Below are 20918 nucleotides of genomic sequence, written 5' to 3'. Positions count from 1 at the left end.
TAGGAGCAAAACAGGAAAGGGTATAGCTGATGAAGATAAAACAGGTTAAACCAAAAATCAGTTCATCAAGTGGCACCTCAAAAATCCCTATGGGATCAACTCAAACATGTTTTTATGTATAGCTTTGATTTCAATTTGATAAGATTATTGAAAACCTAATCGTACACAGATACAGAGGGAAGGGCTGATGAGCGTGGACTCATCAACAAAGTCTGGTTGAACATACAAGTATGGCTGCAACTGATGATCATTTTGCAAATTGATTCATCTGTTAATTTTTTTTTTATTAATTCGTTAACATTCCGGTAGCAAAAGGTTCCTTAAAAATTATTTTCTTTGAGAATTTAAACCAGGTGAAACTGAAACTTTTCCATTTGCAGCCTTGCAGCAAGAAGGTTGTGGGTTCAATACCCGACCCAGGGTCTCTCTGCATGGAGTTTGCATGTTCTCCCCGAGCATGTGGGTTCTCTCCGGGTACTTCGTCCCACAGTTCAAAAACATGACTGTTAGGTTAATTGGCTTCTCTAAATTCTCCTTAGGTGTGAGAGTGAGTGGTTGTTTGTCTCTGTAGGTTTGTGAACAAATTGCAAATGAGTCCACCACCATTCTTCTAAGCTAATGTAGCTACAATTCAATTCAGTTAATTTAGGCAGTTTATCTATGTTGACCTGAAGGCGATCCCTCAAACCAAGCATGCTTGTAGCGACAGTGGAGAGCAAAACTCCCTTTTAACAGGAAGAAACCTGCAGCAGAACCAGGCTAAGTGTGAGTGGCCATCTGCTGAGGCCGACTGGGGTTCAAGAGGAAAGAAGCCGAGATACAAAAAGCAACTGTCAACCAGCTTCACAGGCGGAATTGTCCTGGAGACACACAGCCTCGCAGACGAGCTCCGAGCCAACTCCCACATCAGAGGATGACGAGAGGACATCCAGCAAGCCAGTCAGTCAGAGAAATGGGACTAGACTTAAAAACAGGCCAAAGTCCAACATTTATAAATAAAGGTGTTGATGGCAGCAGCACAGCAGATATTTCTGTCCAGGATGGCGTCACCGTCAAACAGGAACAGAACAAATGAAGCTACTATGAGAAAAAGCAGAGAAAGCAGAACGTAGGATGGGAGAATAGATAGAATGAAGCAGAATAATGAAAAATGGGTCCCTATGTCCTCCAGCAGTCTAAGCCTATAGCAGCATAATTATAGAGATAGCTCAGAATAACCTGAGCCACTAACTATAAGCTTTGTCAAAAAGGAAGGTTTTAAGCCTAGTCTTAAAAGTAGACAGGGTTTCTGCCTCACGAACTAAAACTGGTAGTTGGTTCCACAGGAGAGGAGCCTGATTACTAAAACGTATGCATCCCGTTCTACTTTTAGAAATTCTAGGAACCACTAGTAAACTTGCAGATTGAGAGCAAAGTGCTCTGTTAGAAACATAAGGAACAATCAGATCTCTGATGTAAGATGGAACTTGGCCATTTAAGGCTTTATATGTGAGAATAAGGGTTTTAAATTATATTCTATGCCGAGATCATACTGAAAATAATGCAGTTATAAAAAAATACTACATTTTTATTTAAAAGATTTCAAATATGTTTGAACATCGTTGCTTTAATAAACATGTACCCATCAAATAAAAGATCAAAATGAGAAAATATTTGACATTTCAGTATTTATTACAGATTTTTTTTTGTATTAATACAAAATACTGAACAATGTCAAGTCCCTACTCTGAGTCAAGTACATAATTCCCTTTTTCTCTGAAAAATGAAGACAGTCCTCCCACTTTACAAGAACCAAAAAACAAAAAAAAAAACCTACATTTGTCAACACTAGAACGTGAATTTCTATACATGTATAAATTCATTGTGATCCGCCACATCTTTGTGTCTGAATTCTTCATTTTTAAGTACACTTACAAATTTATTAAATCCACACCCATACACACACACACACCAACGCATGAGGAAACATTTTGACTTGTTTTTGGTGTTAAATTAAACTTGCATATAAACAATACTCCTCAGCAGACAAACAGGGGAGGGGCGGGGGGTTGTTATATCTACTTTCACCTCAAATATTTGTTTTTAACTTCTCCTTTGCGTACCCAAACTTTACAAACCCATCATTCCTATTTTTATTCAGCACTGAATAGAAATATTTAAGTGAGATGCAAGTGAAAAAAATACCCAACCTGCTGTTAATTTCCAAAACTTTTAAAATGTTTGTACAAGAAACTACATATGAATGCAGGTATTTTGTTCTTTTATCAGACGACACAGCGGATGAGACCAGGATGGTTGTTTTTTTTTTTAAGGCGATACATCTTTAAACCTTGTAACCGAGTTATGATTCTTATTTTTACAGTTTTATCTTCCTTTAGTCCTTGTTAAAAAAAAATCTTCCATTTATAAAATGACAGTGTTGATGGTCAGTAAGTGTTCTAGAAGATCAAGTCTTTTCTCCAGCACACTGTGATCCATGGCAGCTGGGAATTTTTAGAAATGAAACAGCATATAGGATGGCTTACTCACAAGCACACCAACAAGCAAACCTTCACTTTTTTATATTAAGACACTAAATCAGAGAGAAACAGAAACATTTCCAAGGCCACCAGTTGACATTTCAATCAAAGTTTAAGCATATTTAAATATAACTGTATATATTAGCCAGGTTTTACCCATTTATTTATTTTTTCTTAGCGTTACGACCAGACTAGATGGTGCTGTGTGGATTGTTTCATCACACAGGAAAGAGAAGCCTCTTATCTGACTTGGACACAGACTCAAATTAATTTGGAAGCACTGCTTATTTGCCCGCACCGAGCCAACTAAGAAACCTAAAAAACAAAAGAAAAAGATGATAAATCGTTCCCAGTCCTCTTGTTTACATGACGAAGGGGATACCGATTCTGAGACTTGGTAGGATGTAGAAGGCCAGATCCTTCTACGTCTCTGTGCCTCTTAGACAACAGCGACCATCCGGGGGGATGGTGAAGGTGGCGGTGAAGGGGTGGTTCTCTTAGAACAGAGAGCCGCTGTAGGGAAGCAGCCGCCAAGCGGGGGGACAATCGGGACGTTGTGGAGCCGTCCGTGCGGCTGCGATGTGCTTCAGTCCAATCAGAGCGCTTCAGGGGTCAGAATATGTCCGGACAGCCCTCCCAGGTGCCGAGCTCCTTTGCCTCCCAGTAGCCTCCCTTGTAGATGTGAACTCGCTCACCTGTGATCTGGTCCTCACAGCTCTCGAACCACAGCGCTTTGTGGGTGTCATGGGGTGCACCTGTAAGAGAGACGGCTTGTGAAAACGTGTGGGGGACATTTTTATAGATATAGAAAGAGGGGGGGAGGTAGTGACTGTGGGCAGATAGAAGAGGGATACTTGCTTTTCATGGAGTGATCAACAAAAGAATCCTCATCGACAGCTTTTAGAAGAGAGAAGGGCGGGATCACAGAGATTTGTTTTTATCTAATTAGCTACAGGTTTTCCCCAAAGATAGCCGTATAGAAACCCAAACCAGGAAGCTAGCGCGCTCTCTTCTTACCTTCCTCGGACTGGCCTGAGGCCCGCTGGCTCGCAGCCTCTCGCTCCCTCTCACGCCGGGCGCTGCGCTGCTTCTCCTCCAGCCGCTGTTTTTCGCCGTTTGCCTCTTCCCAGCGACCGTCCTCCATCAGGCGCTGATCGGGCCTGCGCCGGCTGTCGGTGGGCGCCACCCCCTCTTCGGGCTCGTTCAGGGTCAGAGCCAGAGCGGTGAAGTAGTACATGGATTCTGCTCCGTCGCTGCAAATACAAACACTTCAGCCTATCATGGCATAAATCAGATGGTAGCAAACTATTTACACTTGAGCTGTTAGACTTGTTTTAGGTTATATTTATGTGAATCAACCTCAAACAACCAAGGCTAGGAACCAGAAAACTTTACGTCTTTGTAGAGACAAACAAAAAGTTAGGCAACTTTTGTTGTTCAAAGAAATTCAAAGATTGTCCTTGACTCATGCTGTCTAACAAGAAACTATATATAAAAACATTGATTTCTTTTGAGTCATCTTTTAGTGAGAAGACAATTCTGGTGCAGGATTCTTGGATAAACCCTGGATTTTAAGGCTGAGGGAAGGAGACCACAACATTCTGCTGACCATGAAGTCAAACAAAGTTTGAGTAGCAATGGATTCTAGTAAATTAAGTTATATTATCATGACGCTTCCACTAGAATATATAACAAGGTTTGATGAGTAAAAAAGGAGACATTGCTCTTTGATAACGAGACAGACACATTTAGAGATACTGTTGCCACCTGAGAAACTGGACTTTCCTCTACCTTTCAACCTTCCTATCAGTCTACGTGCAATCCAGAGATGCAGGTGTTTATTCACAGCTGTTTTTTTTTCCTTTTTAAGTTCTGTACAGTCACACTTCTAACATTGATTGTTGAGAAGGTGAGAGCCATGAGTTTGATCCCAGAGTATTTTATCCTTTTTAAGTTCTGTACAGTCACACTTCTAACATTGATTGTTGAGAAGGTGAGAGCCATGAGTTTGATCCCAGAGTATTTTATCCTTTTTAAGTTCTGTACATTCTGATCTCTATCTGTAATGACACTAATTACTCACGCATGTTAGAATGTGTGCCGCATTTTCTCTATTAAGACTATAACAATTGGTAATCCACTTGGAAATAGTACTCCAGGAAAAATAGCTCTTTGTAGACGTAAGGTGGCCAATCCTACTTTAAAATATGTGACGATCTATCTAGGTCAGCATAAATAGGCCACGACTGCTGCATGTGTCTATTAATACTATATAAACTCATTGCTGATACATAAGAAATAAAGCTAGGTAGTCCAATGAAATGTAAGGGTGTGATTTCCTTCTTAAAGTTAAAACATTGTTTAATTAGTGTGCAATGAATTGTCATTTTTCTGTTTTACTTTGATACTTCAGGCTCAATTGTAACTTAGTTGGTCAGCTAAAATGATTTAAACTTAAATCATTTTTGTGACAGTGACTCGTGCTGGCACTAAACTTTCACCTTCAGGATTTATTAAAAGGTTGTGCAGTAAAACCTATAATTAACTCCACAAAAGAAGTGGCTCAAATAAACAACAGTTATTAAATGTTTAGCTATGCATCACCTCTGACCTTGCACGACAGGCTTCACAAAGCTCTGCAAAAGATAAGTCCTTACGGTAAAGGGTGTCTTTTCCAAAGCTCCCTGGCCTTGAGGGTTTGATAAACCGTTTTCTGTTTGCCCTCGGCGCCGTTCTCTCCTCCTCGACTGCTCTGCATGACCCTGGAGAACTCCATCTTCTCATCCCATGTGCCCGACAGCACGTAGTGGGCCTTCCCGTCTTTATCCATCACTACCCCCGTCACCTTTAAACACAGGACACGCAGCTCAAAGTAACAAAAGCAGGGAAAAAAAAAAAAAAGGATTTGCTATGTAAAGGTGCTTCTGTGTCTTCCTGACCTTTCTGGCTACGTCTCGGGAAAAGTAGCTGTAGGGAGCAAACTTCAGGTGGCAGCGATCTCCTGTGGTGTGGTTTACTATGTCGATTTCTCCAGACTGAGGCGAGACAGAAAGAGTTAGTTAACACAAAAAAAGGAAATTATCTGCTTCATAACAACCAATTAAATGTAAATGTGTTAACATAGCAATATTCTACCAGCTAGATTTAATTAAGTTTTTTCACTTTTTCACTACAGATATGTTTTTATATTTTCCACTGTAACAGGTTCGTTTGTCCAGGCTCAGTCTTGTTACAAAGATTGTTGGTTTACTGTGCTCCATGCTCCAACCTGGTGCTTAGCAGTGCCAATTGTGGAATAATTCTTAGGCAAAACTATATACGTATTTACATGGAGAAGAGAAAAAAAAAACCCGGCAAACATTTTTGAATCTCTAGTTGAATCTTCTAGTTGCCATTAATGCAACAAAAATGGCCGCCCTCATTCAAACAGGCCTCAATAATCCCAGATTTCCACTTATAAATCAGTTTTATCAGTATATCATCAGCATAAATCTGCATTGTCTACTGATGGTGGTCAGAGGGCCCGGTGGCGCCAGTATACGGCAGCCTCCCTCTGTCAGTGAGCCCCAGGGCAGCTGTGGCTACAATGTAGCTTGCCACCATCAGTGTGTGAGTGTGTGTGTGAATGAATTTAGTGTAAAGCGCTTTGGTCAAGTCTCCTGACTTGAATAAAGGCGCTATATAAGTACATGCCATTTACCATTTACCATAAATACAGAAAAACATAAATTCTTTATTTCTATTCCTTTCCACAAGGTTATCAGATTTATACCAATACAAACCGAAGGTGAAAATGTCTTTAAAAAAACAAACATCTAGGCAGTTCGGTGAGTCAGATGATGAAGACATCACTTCTGCCAGCTGACAAACCTGGCATTTTACTAGCTAACTGGGTGTTGCCTCGGTTTCGAGGCCAACAATGGTGCCAACAGACAGGAACTGCAAGTCATCCCAGCAAACAAACCCAGTAAACCGAGCTGAAATATTAAGTGTGCGCCCTTAACACTCCAGTAGGTAACTAGGCAGAACTTTTATGTGCGTTTTGCTGCTTGAACACGAATTTCTGATTTTTGCAAGTATAGAACAAGTAAAGACCAGCAGGAATGTGTGTGTTTGTGTGTGTGGGCGGGCGGGCAAAGTCAGTTAGGCAGCTGTCAGTGACGAGACCATTTGGTCATGTTCACATTACGTTTTTTTTTTGTTGTTTTTACAGATGCTATGAAAACATTTAAAACTTTTACGCTTTCAGTAGCTCCAAAAAACACCCAGATGTGCTCAGAGTTTCTCAGTTTTTAAGAAATCAAATAAGGAATTATCAATACATTAAAAAAAGAATAATAATCCCATTTATTTCTATTTGAAAATAATTATCCATTTAAGTTTACATAAATATAAATGCCATGGGGTAAACACTTTCAGTCGAGACCGAACCAGTTGTCATTTTATTATATTATAACCTTTGTGCAAAGTAGAAAGCTGAGGAAGTTGTACAGTAAACCCTGTGCAGCCTGGGATACTCAGTTGCATCATCTATATTTCTCAAGCAAAAGTCGCTTGAGGTGTTTTATTAAATTGAATAAGGTCTTTAAGTCATAAAACTGCAAAGCAAAGGAAGAAAATTAAAAAGCAGCAGATTTGTAGTATAGAACTCAAGAAAAACTCAAAGACCGATATTGACACTTTATAAAAAGATTTTGAAACTTATTTGTTTTGGGTTTTTAATGCAAATGCTAAAAAGAAACGCAAAGGAACTAGTTCGTAAACAGTTTCATTTTTAGATTTACTTGGTAAAACATATCGGCCTGGTGTTAAACAATGAATATGCAGACAAGCATTGGTGTAAAATTTATCTGGCTGCAGGTCTCTAGTCTGTGTCTCTTCCACAGGCTATGAGAATATTCTAAAGAGAAAAAAAAAAACATAACCTGAATGATCAATAGAAAAGACACAAAAGGTTTCTTATCCCCAGCTTGATTATTGTCAAGCTAGAATCATTTCCTGATAACTAATTGAAAAACTGGTTCTCCAAAACAGTTTTATTTTTATTGGAACCATTGAACTGTTAAGTTCAAAGGTACAGTTTGGTACAGTAAATGGTGTAAAGGTCCCATTTAAGTTTCAACTTTTTTTCTTAAATTTAGACAGGGTACCCAACACTCACCTGATCAATCCACAGCTTCCCAACTATGATGTTGTGTACTGTGGTGGTAACCTTCTTCCATGTGTAGTGATTGTTGCTCTTCTCAAAAATGGCATGAATTGTGCCTGTGGAGAAAATGAGTGCAACAAAAAAGAAGACTAAGTATCCTGTAACCGCATTACTGACTAATAACAAACAGAAAAAAAGAACACAGGTGTGTCAGAAATGTCCCTAGCAATGTCAGATTATGCAAAAAAAAGAAACAAAGAAACAAAAAATAAACACTATGTCCATTTGCTGTAGTCCTTTTGTTTTATCAACCATACAAAAAATGCAGAAACTGAATCACACCCTGGACTAAACCCAACAACAACTTCAGATTGTTATAAATCACCTCTCACCTAAGGGCATGATTGACAGGTATTTGCCTCTAAACTTGCTGGCAACAGTGATCTCCTGCCTGAGGGTCCACCCACGGTCAGAGATTGCGTGATGCGCCGCGGCAGGGGGGTGATGACTCACCTGGTGAAGGAAATGAATCGATTTAAAAAAATAATTCATATGGAGAAATTATGCGGGGTGGCTGTCTAGCTGGAGTTAAAGCACAATGACTATTACAAAACAGACATTCAGTAAATCTACATCCTCAAAGAGATTAAAGAATTCCCGCCTATTATTCGATCGACTGCATGGCAACACAAAGCTTTAATCCCTAACATTGTGTGCGTGACAATGCATGTTTTTTTTTTGTTGCTTACTTGGAAGCCATTGATAAAACAATGAAGGCTTTCACTGCTCGTCATATTCAACAATTCTGCATGATTATTTTCCTCTTATTTTACCCAAGTACCTGCTCACAGAGGGAGCGGTAGCCGCTCTCTCTCTGGCGGTCCAGCTCGAATGTCTCTCCCAGCAGAGGGTTGAAGGGTTTCCCCGTGCGGTACACTGTCGTGGAGTAGGCGGACACGCAGAAGGCCACCACGTAGCACATCTGCTCCAGGGAGCTGTGGCACTTGGCCGCCTTGTCCAGCAGCTCGTGATACTCAAGGTCCTCGGACAGCCGCTGCAGCATGGAGATGGGCTCGTTGAAGTTCACCTGGAGAGAAGCATTTCATACAAGTGAACAAATAGAGCATAGAGTTAAGCCCAAGGCTTCTTGAGCCGACAAGGAAACACAGCAAGTGACTTTTTATTTAGTTACCCTTGGTGAGACTCTTTAGGATAATTAGGAAAGGTCTGTCCTAAATCTTTTCAAGCCATGCTTGAAGCACCTGCACACAGTGCTGAATCTTGATTTTATCCAATCTGTTTTGAACATGTCTGCATTGCTTTGATGCAAATCTGACATTGCTTTCCATTGAAATCTTGTGCCAGTATATTTCCAGTTTATTTCCGGGTGGATCATTTAAATAAGTGGACCTGCTAACTGTCAATAACTGTCAAAGGCGTATATCTGTGGTGAGCTTTAGTTTCAACCAGTCATTGAAGCTCACCTTTCTCACTGCGGTTCTTTGATAATGGCAGAGGGTTGTAAGAGAAAAAGGTCTACCAAGTGTATGAAAAGAAAAGAAAGGCCTCAGAAGAGGCAGCTATAACCTGGAATGCTTTGCGTGGAGAGCTCTCCTCGCAAAGAATTATGGGATAATGCTGTCACAGTGATCCGCTGTCGCCACCTGGCAGTGGCAACTAATAACAAAGATGGCACAGGTACCGCGCAGTGGAGGAGGAGTTACATGAGCAACTGGGAGCAAAAAGTGGCAATCATCTGTCCGAATGGTCAGTTAACTGAGTTGGCTATAAAGTCCACTATATAGTCCCCGCTCTATATAGTGAATGAGGGATTTATGGGTTAGGGCGGACGTTTAGACATGCCAAGTTTGTATGAGCGCTGGAAACAGCAACATTTAAACAGAGCATGCACGACGAGAAATGGGCTTTTGCATGTTCTCCCACGCGTTTAATACACGTTCCCTCTCGGGAGCCGGTGTGTTTTTTTTAAAGCGGAGAGGGTGGGTTTTTTTTTATTCACAAAAATCCTCCACAATACTTTTGAGGTCCCCCTCAACAGTTTTATAAAAAAACAGTTTCTGTTAAGTTTTTGACATCCCTACTTGGCTGAGTCTCTTCAGCCAAACCCCTCTACAGCTACCATAGCTCTATAAAATACCGCAATAGAGCATTTCCATTTCTTTATAATTGTGTGTGTCCAGCTCTCATCATCAACACTTTAAACCATAACAACTACTTCCTCCTCGTTTTCCATACCAAAGCGTTGAGTGTGGTTTTGTGTGTGGGCAGGTTTGCAGACATGAGGATTTCAAATTAGTGCCAGAAATAAGCACAATATGAAAATGATAACAAGACCTTCACTGGGATGGCAGCCAAAGAAGAAAACAAAGCCGTGAATCAGATCTCTAGTTCAAAATAAACTTCCTCATACCTCTTTTCTGACATAAGAACAAATTTAAACATGTAGAAATTTCTATGTGTGGATCGTTTGCAGCCAAAAAGTGAATCCACTCCCCTGTTCTTAAAAACCACACAATGCAACACTTCAACATGAACTGACAGACACTGAGCGAGGTTGGGCTATTAATTCCTGAGAGTCAGGGCAGCCTAACTTGTAATTCTGCTGTGCCTTTGCGCTGAAAACACAAAATTACTTTAAAATATGGCCTCATGTTGCTATTTAAGCAAAGAAATGTTAGTTAAGAACATTTAAATACTAATAAAAAGAGGATTCATAATCTAGAAATGTTATGTCAAGGCTTTGAATATAAAAAGAAGTTTGCCAACTTCAAAGTTCTGTGTGAACGAAGGAGGGAACAGCCAGAAAATCTCAGCGCTAAAGAGGCTGGAGGTTCAAAGTTCTGCATCCTAACCATTTAAGGGCAAGTACATAAAAATAAAAAAAGATGTAAAAGCAACATGGAGAACTCCACCCTTTAGAGGACAGTAAAACAAAGTTAATTTAACAGTTTGTGGAAGCTCCACGTGGCGATGGCTGATGTGGTTTTGAAGATGCCAAATGCATGAATGCATCATGAGCGCTGATGTTCTTTTGGGCAAAAGAGATTCTATCATTGTGATGCAGTTTTACAAGTTTAACGACACAATTTTCCCCCAGAAAAAGGAGAGCAACACTGAGCCTTTTAACTGGTTACGAAAATTAAAGTCAAATTTTCTAATAAGTCTGTCTCTTTAATGAATCGCTTAAAATGGATAAAATATATGAATCAAAAACAGCTTTTGATGTGCAGAAATATCTCAAATCAAGCAACATGCGAACCTTAAGCTGCATCCACATTTCATCAGTGTTACAGCATAGCCAATGTCTCAAAATTAAGCAGCAGCTGAGAAAAAATCTTTCCTTAGAAAGGAAGAAATTCAATACAGAGACGTCAGGCATGATGACCTCCTTTGTATTTTAAATAAACAAGTCTTAATAACTCATTATTGAGCTACTCTATTCTGGTTCATAGTTTGGCTCCTAAAGATTGTCACTGTGCCGGTTCTGCAGGAATGAGGATCAAAGCCTGTTGTTTAACAGGCTTTTAACAGCTGAGCCGTGTGCCAAGAAATGTAAAAAGGCCCTGCGGCGTGTTTTAGTCCTAAGATCAGATTGTGTAAAAGTTTTTGCTATTGTCATAAAAATAAAGGCAACAAGGTCATACTGCTTCAGGCTGTTATGTTTAAACCTTTAATCACCCTTATGGTCAATGTTAGTCATTGTTCAAGGCTTGATTTACATAAATGTGTATTTAAAAGCTGATTCACTTTTAAATACACATGGTTTATTTCTTACCAGATTTAACAGATAAAGCTCAAGTAAAACATAAAAAAAAAAACATGTATAAGAATAATAAACTTAAAATCTAGCAGCTACTTATAGGCACTCAGTACTTGCTTTGATTTGTTATTCTAATAAAATGTGTAAGAAATATTCTAGGGTAAAGTAAGTAATTCAAAACGGAATGTGTCAAAAAATGGGCCAAAATCAACAGAGTGGAACAGATGAACATGGAGGACGAGGGAAACTCAGACCCAAAACTGCTTCAAAGGAAGTGATATTTACATAGATTAAAAAAGTCTTTTTGTCCTTTGCTTGACATGACTCATATTTATGGTATAAATAGAATGACCGAGAGTGAACCTAAATTGTTTTTTGTGTTGTTTTTTTTTAGTTGTTCCTAAACTCTATTTATATATTCTTTTTATTTTAATGGATGTTTTAGTGTTTAGCTTTGTTCTGCTCTTTGCTTCCGCTGTGGCTCTAAAGCCGGGCGTACACTGTGCGATTTTTTCAGTCGTTGTACGCAGCTACAGCTCACACTGTACGAATAAACCGCAGTGTGAGTTCAGAGCTCACGATTTATGTGTGATCTACCTGCTCACACCGCATGACTAAAAAGCAGAGATGGAGTTGCTCTGACTCGTCTATCCGAAGCCAAACAAATAGAAGGGAAATATTAAGCTCACTATAGTGAAACACGCTGCCTTGGCAATTGCTGCAATTTGTGCTGAAAGCCCTAAAAAGAAAAGGCGACGATAATTAAAAAAAACAAAAGATATGGCTGAGCAAATGTGGCTACTACGGTCTTTCAGTTTTACAGACAGAACTACATTTCACTCACTGCATCTCTGCCATGCTGCTGTGTTTACATCTGAGAGGAAGAAGAAAAAGAAGAATCCTTGTTTGAGCATGTTACTGAACGATTTGCAAACTTGTTTTGATTTTCTCCCAACCTCACGATTCCTGATAGGGAGGTGGCCGTGATGGGCTGATTGCCCCTTGTAACCCCCCGATCAGGCATAAAGTTGGCCCGATCGAAAGATTCGAAAGACAGGACTGTAAAAATCGCCCCGATAAAAATCGCACAGTGTACGCCAGGCTTTATAAGGCACTCTATAAATAAAGCGGCTATAACTGCTTTGGCCTGTAGCTTCTCTGCACGTTCAGCTTAATTCAAAAACTTTGACTTTTTTTTTTTTTCTTTGAATGAGCAAAATGATTACAGATCAAATTAAATTAACTGAGGAGCACCTGGGTGTAATACCATGTCCCACAGATAAGTAGAAATATCTGATTAACATCCTTCAAGTGGAGCATAGTTATAATATTGGTTTATCGCACAGAGAAGAAAATAACCAACTTCTTCCTTCTCGTCTGTGCCAACGCCCTGTGCACTTCCTTTTAAGTATTTCATATGAAGAAAATTATTTTGTCAATTTATTACCTCTCTGGTTTTCCCCTGAACTATAAAAGCTGATGCCAGTTTAGTGTAATTAACTACTCACTGGCATTGGTATCTTGGACAGATCTTTGCCGATGCAATTCTTCATGATGCTCCAGAGGTTCAGAGAGTAGTTGGGCTTGTCTGGGATGCGCGTTCGTCTCTTCCTCAGCGGCACCAGCTCCTGTGAAGGGGACTCCTGGTTCATTGCCAGAGGCTCCTCATTGAGCTGCGCGCAGGAAACGTCTCTGATTAAATGGAGTTTTTCATGTTTGTAAAAAAAAAAAACCCAAGCAAGAAACGAAGACCTACCGACTGATCATCTGAACACATGTCACTATTCAAACCACTCGCATTGCTGCTTGAACGTCTGAAAGAAATGGAAAAAAAAGAAATGTTGTATAAGTGATTCATTAGTTGGATGTTTCTAAGTACTTTAAGCTACATCGATGAGGGTAAAACACAGCTGTAACACCTTTTTCTATTACACTCTTTGTTAAGATTTAACATCATTTCAAACAATGAAAGCAATATTATTTTATTCTCTTTTAGTTGTTTTGTTTCTTTTTTTTTTTAAGGCTGTATAAATAATCAGCCCAACATGATGCGGACTCTTCCCCCACATGTTGCTGCAAACCTTTGGTTAGCTGGCTAACTGAAAGCCAGCACCTCTGCCGAGCAGCGACATTTGAAAATGTTTTCCTCATTTACAAAACAAAAGGAAAAACAGGCAGCGTGAATAAATCTCATTTCACTATTTTAACAATTCTCTAATATCTATACAATAGTAAGAATCAGTTTTGATCTTCTGTTAACAAAACTCGGAAGTTATAAACATTAGAAAAAAACATTAAAAAAGGCTTTTTTATTAACGACCTCAGAGTGTCCCACAACAAACATTTACATGCAAGACAAAATACAAAGAAAGGAGGAAATATGTTTGATAAATCTGTGATGTGCTTGAAGAAAGGGACACTGACTTGTGAAACTGAGGGTCTGCAGGTACGGTTATGAACTCAGGTGCGTCCTCCATCGCATCGAAAAACTCGTTATCGTCATCCTCGTCGCTGGCCTCACCTTTTCCAGGCCCAGCAGCACCTGAAAAATAACAATTGGCTCATTTTTTCTTTCACTTCAATGGAAAACGGTAAGGATTCAGCTCAGTAGCAGCCGCTGTCATCAAGGGAACTCTAACGTGTATATCGCCATTACGTTTTGTGGGATTAATGGTAGGGAGCAGACAGCAGGCGAGTTTAAATGTGATGTTATTGAAGTTTTAAAGTGAAAATGCTTAGAAATGCAACATAAAAATGCATCTGTTTAAGTTAATTATCATGTATGAATCATCAGTTTGCTGATTGAGGATTTCTGGCAAAGCCAGATTTAAAAGGCTATGATGAGTGAGCAACAGAAAGAGAAACAAATAGGTGTGATCCACTGTGAGTCACCTTCACCTTTATTGTCCGCACTGCTGTGAGCCTGCGAGGCCCCTCTGAAAGCTCGCTCCAGGTGATTGTGCTGTTTGGCCAATTGCTCCAAGGCCTCCTCCAGCCGGACCCTCTGCTCTCGTTCGGCTTGCAAGGCTTTCTGCCATCGCTTGCTGTGAGTTTGTGCCAGGGTCAGGAAGTCCCTGCAGGCCTGGGGGCAATACACAGAATACACAAAATAAAAAGAGGTTGATATAAAAGAAAGGAGGAATATTTTTGGTTTTATCAAACAAAAAATATTATAAGAAAGGCCAGCTTTAGTGTATAATAAGTTATTATTAAGTGTTTTATGCAGCTTTAGGAGTGGCATTATAAAGAAAAAATGTTTTGTTTTTTTGTTAATTAAGCAAATAACATGAATTACCACAATCCTTTTATCATAACATCTTCATAGATGGAGCGGGTGACACTTACATTAATCATAGCATTAGAGGTTATACGGAACAGCGTGGCTCTTTCTGTCACCTGACGAATTTTATCCCCAGCTTCTCCGGTCAGCCGTAAACTGTCCAGTTCAGATAAAGACCTGAAATACATATGCATCAAGACAGATTTACTAAAAGGGTTGTATTCTGTTTAAGGTTTAAGTCTTAGTAAAATAATTCAGTCAGAAGTAAAACTGGAAAAACAAAGTCTGAGTGATGCCGTCTGTAAGGTGATGAGCTGTGTTACACTGACCTCTGCAGGGCAGATCCGTGCTTTGAGATCAGATCGTTGCAGGTGCTGAGATCCTCCACTTTACTGCCAAGCGTTCTGAGTGTGGACTGGACCTCCGAGTTCTGGGAACCCCCACCCTGTCCTCCGCCCACCGATGATGAGGGGAAGTCGTCACCCGAGTCGTCTGTTTACAATTAGAGCAAATTTAGGAAAAAAAAAAAAGATTTTATGACTTGTAAGGATGCAAAGATAGCAACAACAAAAAAAAGAAACTGGACTTAACATTTAACTTAGGGGAGTTAGATGTTAAATATGAATGCAACATAATCATAAAAACTTTAAAATAGAAAAAAGGGGATAAAAGTAAATATAATTTATGACATGTCTTTTCTGACCACAAGGGGGAGCTTTGACCTCTAAATTACCTTAAATCCTTTCTCTTTAAGTATAAAGTTCTCGAATCTCGAATATGCAGGCCAAAGAATGTGTGCATGGACATAGTTCGCTCAAATATGTGGGGGGAATTGAAGGTCTCAAAGTTCACTTTTCATTTGAAGCATTTGTGTTGCTAAGAATTTATATTTACATCTTAAATTCTAATGGAGTAGAGCTTTGACTATAAAGAAGCTTTTCCTAAAACATGTCTACACCTGCCTGACTAAAAGTCATGAAGCACAAGCAAGACAAGCGTCTTCTATAATAATTTCTTTAAAAATAATTTAAAAATGCCTGGCTTTCTCAAAAGTAAAAGATCTAAATAAATAATTTAAGGGCTTCTTGAACCTTTAAACTTATGCCATACATCCTGCAAAATGGGCAAAATGTAGCCAAAAACAAAACAGAAAAATGGAACACAGATAACACACTAATCTGTTTGGTGCAAAATATAAAACGGAAACAGACTGTACTTCATTTTTTTTTTTTTTTTTTAGAAACAAAGAACATTGATTTAGAACAATTCAAAATCTTAGTTCACCCGGACAAAAACATTAGGCTCCATCTAAAAAAAAAAGTGTGAGCATGATTCCATCACTACCATGTTTTCAGGGTATGATATTACTAAATCTGGGCTTTGAGAAGTTCACGGCAGCCAGAATGTTCCTGTGACATTAATCCAGACATTTAAGAAACTAGAGGATGCTGCTGCATGCAAAATGCACCCTATACTAACTTTTTAAGTGCTGCCATCAGCCTGAGTTAAACTGTCCATCATAGTGAAACAGTTTATTCCCTATGCCACAAACCCTGGCTTCCTCCACACAGATATGTTCGCTAACAAGTGACACAGCAAACATCATAACACATCAAATTGCTAGATTAAAAGCAAGAAAAAATCTATATGGGCTATATTTTTGATCTTGACTAACCCCTAACCTATATTCAGATGATCTATAAAGAAGTTAGAAGGTGAAAATATGAGAATATTTTTGGACCACATCTTGTGATCACATTTGAGTGTTGCAGAGGTGCCCAACCCATGTCCTTCACAGCCCCCTATCCTCTTGACTACTGGATGCATCTCTTTTATGCACTAGAAAAATGATCCACAAATGAGTAAAAAAATTATGAAATTAATTTTATTTACCCTTAATTTGAGTAGGTAAATAAGATGACCTGCCAATGGAATTAGTACTTTGAACTTGAAATAAGATATTTAGGCAAAATGGACTTGAAATAAGACAATGTAATTGTGTTTTCTTATTTTAAATGTAAATTGTCTTCTTCCATTGGCAAAATGTCTCTTTTACTTTCTCAATTCAAGAACAAGTGCACTTATTTTAAGAAAAAATGACCTTTCTAAATTCTGTTTTTTTTTTTCAGTGTGGCATGCCTCAACCATCAGCATGCTATGCAGCTCTTAAGGGCCATAGGGCTGTTTAAAAACCCTAAGAGAATGGATTAAAAACTTGCTTTTCTGGATATCCTGGTGTGATAATGCTTTCACTTGGTTTCATTAAAGTAGTAACATATTAGTTACCATTATGATTGTTCAGCCCAGAGCCACAGATGTAAGATATTTCTTACAACTCCACTGTAGACAATTTTCAAAGGGCATAGGAGCAAAGAGCTTAAGTAGTTGGAGGGAAGTTAGCTGCTCACGCTAGCATTGCCATGGACATTAGCAGAGCGTGGCAGTATAAATTTATATATATAGCGTCACATTTTATTAGCAGAAAAGGATATTCACATTGCTCTATTCATCTTTGATCATGCAAACGAAACGTAAACATCTATAAACAGTAGATATGAGTCAGCTGAACAGGTCTTTAATTAATCCTCTTAATCAGTCAGCTTTTTCATTATGGTTGTGTACCTTGTTGTGTAGTTAGGTCTGTCACAGATTTGCATGTATTTTGTATGGACCAAACTACTGGACGCTCGTTGCAACAACTGGCTTTTCCTTCTGGTGAGGCAACTCGCCTATCTCCATGGCTCTGGTGCTGGAAGCCTGCTCCAGGCCAGACTAATGCTATAGTCACACTGGACTTTGGACAGCAAAAAAGCACCTGCTGCCTTATATTTTTATGTTTTTACACATTAAGGTCAGATGCGCGTCAAGAGCATCCTTGATGATCCCGAAGCGTGTCCAGTAAAGTGTTTCCAGATGCTTGTGCTGCTCCTGTGTTCAACGGCAGAGTGCGGTTTTGCTATATTTGCTATGATAAGTGGGTAAAAAAGTAGTTTTAATATATATTTTGAAGCTAGAAAGTATTTGGAGTAAAATATTATTTCGCTATCGGAGCCGCTCATAAACCAACGTACCAACAATGTTTCAGGTTTGGCAGAAAGGTCTTTCATAGATTATGTCATGTGTTGAGTAGATCAGAACGATAGAAGTTCAGGCTTGACTTTAAATTTTAATTGTTAAAAGATCATTAAGAAGGGATAATTCATTAAAAGGTAACAAAAGTAGGGGGCGGGGTCCTCTTTCTAATCTTGTATAATGATCGGACATTAACTTTGTCACTAGAATTCAAGTTGTGATAGTTATTCTTGTCTCTCAAGACTTGTTGGTTCTGAATTGTCCCGCCCTAAGCAAATCACTAAGTGTTGAAGGAGCAAGTGGACAGGGAACACTGTTTTAGACACAAAGGCCAGATTGCAACAAATGTGCAGTAAATTTTCAAAACAATGCCCAGAACATCTAGAAAGCACTACAAGACAACTAATATAAAAAAAATGATTTTGGGGTTAATTAAATTTCTTTTAAGCAGCTTTTATCTAAAGTAAAAACTACACTATGTATACACCCAGAACCTGGATAATGTCATTCCAAACTAATACCAGAATATTTTAAAAACAGTTTCTGTTTTTTTTTTAGATGATTTTGATGATTTCAGTCCTTTATTTTTCATATATGTCGAAGCAGACCCAGTAAAACTCAAAAACTGCAACTTTGAGAGACGTCAAAGCAATATTATATTATTCTGTACCAGGGGTGAGTATTAGCATGGAGACATGCCACGATACTTTGGTCACAATCTGTGGTGTCAAGCGTACACACATTCGTTACTTCAGTAGAAGTATAGATACTGCAGTTTAAAAACACTCTGGTAAAAGTTGAAGTAAAGTAACCTTTAAGAAAAAAAAACAGCCAGATGCCGCTATATGAACTGAAAACTCAATTTTATGACTATTTCGAAAAGTTGTTTGAGTTGTTTCAGGGAGGTCTTGTTGGTCTCCATCTCCATCTCCCGATACACTCTCGCCTGTGTCTGACCTTTCAGACATTTCAACAACTTTTTCTGAATCCAACATTGTAGCATGGCATAGACAATTCACGTTTACAGTTTGAAGAACACCTGCGTGCTTCAGATGATTTCCTTTAACTAACCAATGAGTGTTTGCGTTATATGACTCATCCAATTACACTAATTTTCACTAGATTTGGATAGTGCATGTGATCTGCATTGGATGGCACACATGACGTGAAATAAATATTTATAAACATTTAACCGAAGCCGAGAGTAACGAGTAAAGTTTGTTTTAAAAATGTAAGGAATAGAAATGACAGATACTATATATTGAGATATTTTCCCAGCTATCAAAATCAAATGTATGAATGTAAAGTATGTATATGTTCATTGGAAGATATTGATCATTTCGTTATCCTTGTATCGATGTTGTTTGGGGTTCAAGTCAGTCCACGTCTTCCACTATGAATACCTTAACTACAGAGATGGCGCTGCCCCACACAGCAAAAGGGCTCTACAGCTCTATCTGCCAAAGTGGCGTTGCAGAGGTAAACCATTTTACCTTCATTGTTTAAGGTAAAAATGTTTTGATATTTTAAAATCCATATTAGGAACTGAAAGATCGATATTATATTGGGCACCGAAAAATCACGATATATCCCCAAATCTATTTTTTCTATAACCACAACAGAATTTTTAAAAATCATTTTAAGGTTTTTGAAAACCTCACCTTATTAGCAAAAATTAAGGTCTATTATAGTGTTGTTGTTTTTTGTATCTAGACCACTAACAAACAGTCCAGGAAATATTTTTTTTTAAAACATAGAGAAGAGGTTTATTGAACATTTGGTTTCTAACACGTATTCTTCAGAAAAGGGGTGAAGCAGTGACACATCGATTGTGTCCTGAGGAGAACAGATAGGAAACATGAGGAGAATCAAAAGTAATGAGGTAAAGAAAGAACTACAACAAATCTCAGAATAACTAACTGGTCTTTTGCAGTGTGAGAGAGGAGCTTGTGATTCACACAAGAGCTGAAATGGGAGTTTGATGTTTGTGTTTTTAACTAGGCCCTAACTTCTAGTAGAAGAGCCAAACCCACACCGATAGACATCCCTTTTAGTCATTTTATTATTATTATGGTATCAATAATACCATTGTGTTTTTCTTGTTTGTTTGTTTTTTCTGAACTAGTTCTACTCTGGTCTAGATGTATAAAAAGCACTCAAATTAACTTTATTGAACTTTCAAAAATCAGACAAAGTGTTCATAAATACCAAATGGTTTAAATTATTCCTTTGTTAGTGTATAATATTATAATCCATGTTTAAAGTGTCTGAGTGTAAATCTGAATACTGCAAAATGTAGCTCCTGGGTTTAACAGTAAAAACACTTATGCGTAGCAGAGAAGCTCCGAACTGTTGTACTGAAATTGGACAGCTATCAGCCTTACTCATGTCATTACGTGATGGAAATGCATGTTTGATGCTAGTCAAACTGGGACTTAGGGTTGTATCATGTATAAATAATTTGAAAAAGAATAAATACTCAAATATGTTCTATGTTGAGATTGAAAAAGGAACAATTTTTGCCTCAATAAATGTATTCCATCTGCACTATCAGGAAATCCCTATTTTAAATTGACCATGGATAAACAACCAGCTCCCTTTTCCTAAAAGGCCAGAACACACTGAACCCGAATTTAACTCCGGGCCGACATAATCGTGTCGGATGAGGTCATGGCGTTTAGCAATCATTGACAGCCAATGGGGATGATCACACCAGACACGATTTTATGCAAGTGGGCTTGTGTCAAAAAAATATAATATCTCAAAGTAATATATCTCCTTAAAAAAAGAGGAGAAAAAGGAGATATAGTAAAATACTAATCCTTTTGAGTCTCACAAAAAAAAAATAATAATAATGAAGGGCAGACAGTGCAGGTGAGCGTGGTGTATTTTTCTCACCTCTTTATGAAAAAAAAAGAAAAACTAAGATAAACTTCCCAGATCTCTCTCTGAGATTCACCTCTCACTGCCTCAGTCAGCAAATAAACAGTCCAGCAACATTTATTGCTGTTTTTCTTTTCTTTAGACGTAGATCTCAGCATGTTTTTACTAAAGTCATATGAGCATTCTCTGTCCGATCTGGTTTGAGATGCTGCACAGACTCGTTAAATGGGGCTT

At 38.6% G+C, this 20918-nt stretch overlaps 1 protein-coding gene across 3 annotated transcripts in view; it reads right to left on the bottom strand.

Annotated features, from left to right (window-relative positions):
- Positions 1-1668: 1668 nt before the first annotated feature.
- Positions 1669-20918, bottom strand: part of LOC107100546 (oxysterol-binding protein 1-like) — a 26631-nt gene continuing 7381 nt past the window's right edge. Inside the window, exons 4-17 of one of the 3 annotated variants that reach the window (XM_015399068.1) lie at positions 15059-15221; positions 14795-14906; positions 14348-14531; positions 13874-13991; positions 13206-13263; positions 12958-13122; positions 8510-8755; positions 8061-8181; positions 7681-7784; positions 5459-5554; positions 5177-5364; positions 3537-3772; positions 3378-3416; positions 1669-3274 (exon numbers count right to left, since the gene is read on the bottom strand). In XM_015399068.1, coding sequence (XP_015254554.1) covers positions 3132-3274; positions 3378-3416; positions 3537-3772; positions 5177-5364; positions 5459-5554; positions 7681-7784; positions 8061-8181; positions 8510-8755; positions 12958-13122; positions 13206-13263; positions 13874-13991; positions 14348-14531; positions 14795-14906; positions 15059-15221 — 1973 coding nt within the window. In that variant the 3' untranslated portion in view covers positions 1669-3131. The remainder of the gene's footprint in view (positions 3275-3377; positions 3417-3536; positions 3773-5176; positions 5365-5458; positions 5555-7680; positions 7785-8060; positions 8182-8509; positions 8756-12957; positions 13123-13205; positions 13264-13873; positions 13992-14347; positions 14532-14794; positions 14907-15058; positions 15222-20918) is intronic. The other 2 variants (XM_015399067.1, XM_015399069.1) reach the window with 2 other exon arrangements.

Source organism: Cyprinodon variegatus, unplaced genomic scaffold, assembly GCF_000732505.1.
Source record: "Cyprinodon variegatus isolate N-32 unplaced genomic scaffold, C_variegatus-1.0 Scaffold985, whole genome shotgun sequence".
NCBI classification, from domain to species: Eukaryota; Metazoa; Chordata; class Actinopteri; order Cyprinodontiformes; family Cyprinodontidae; genus Cyprinodon; species Cyprinodon variegatus.
This window is presented reverse-complemented; position numbering and strand designations above follow the sequence as displayed.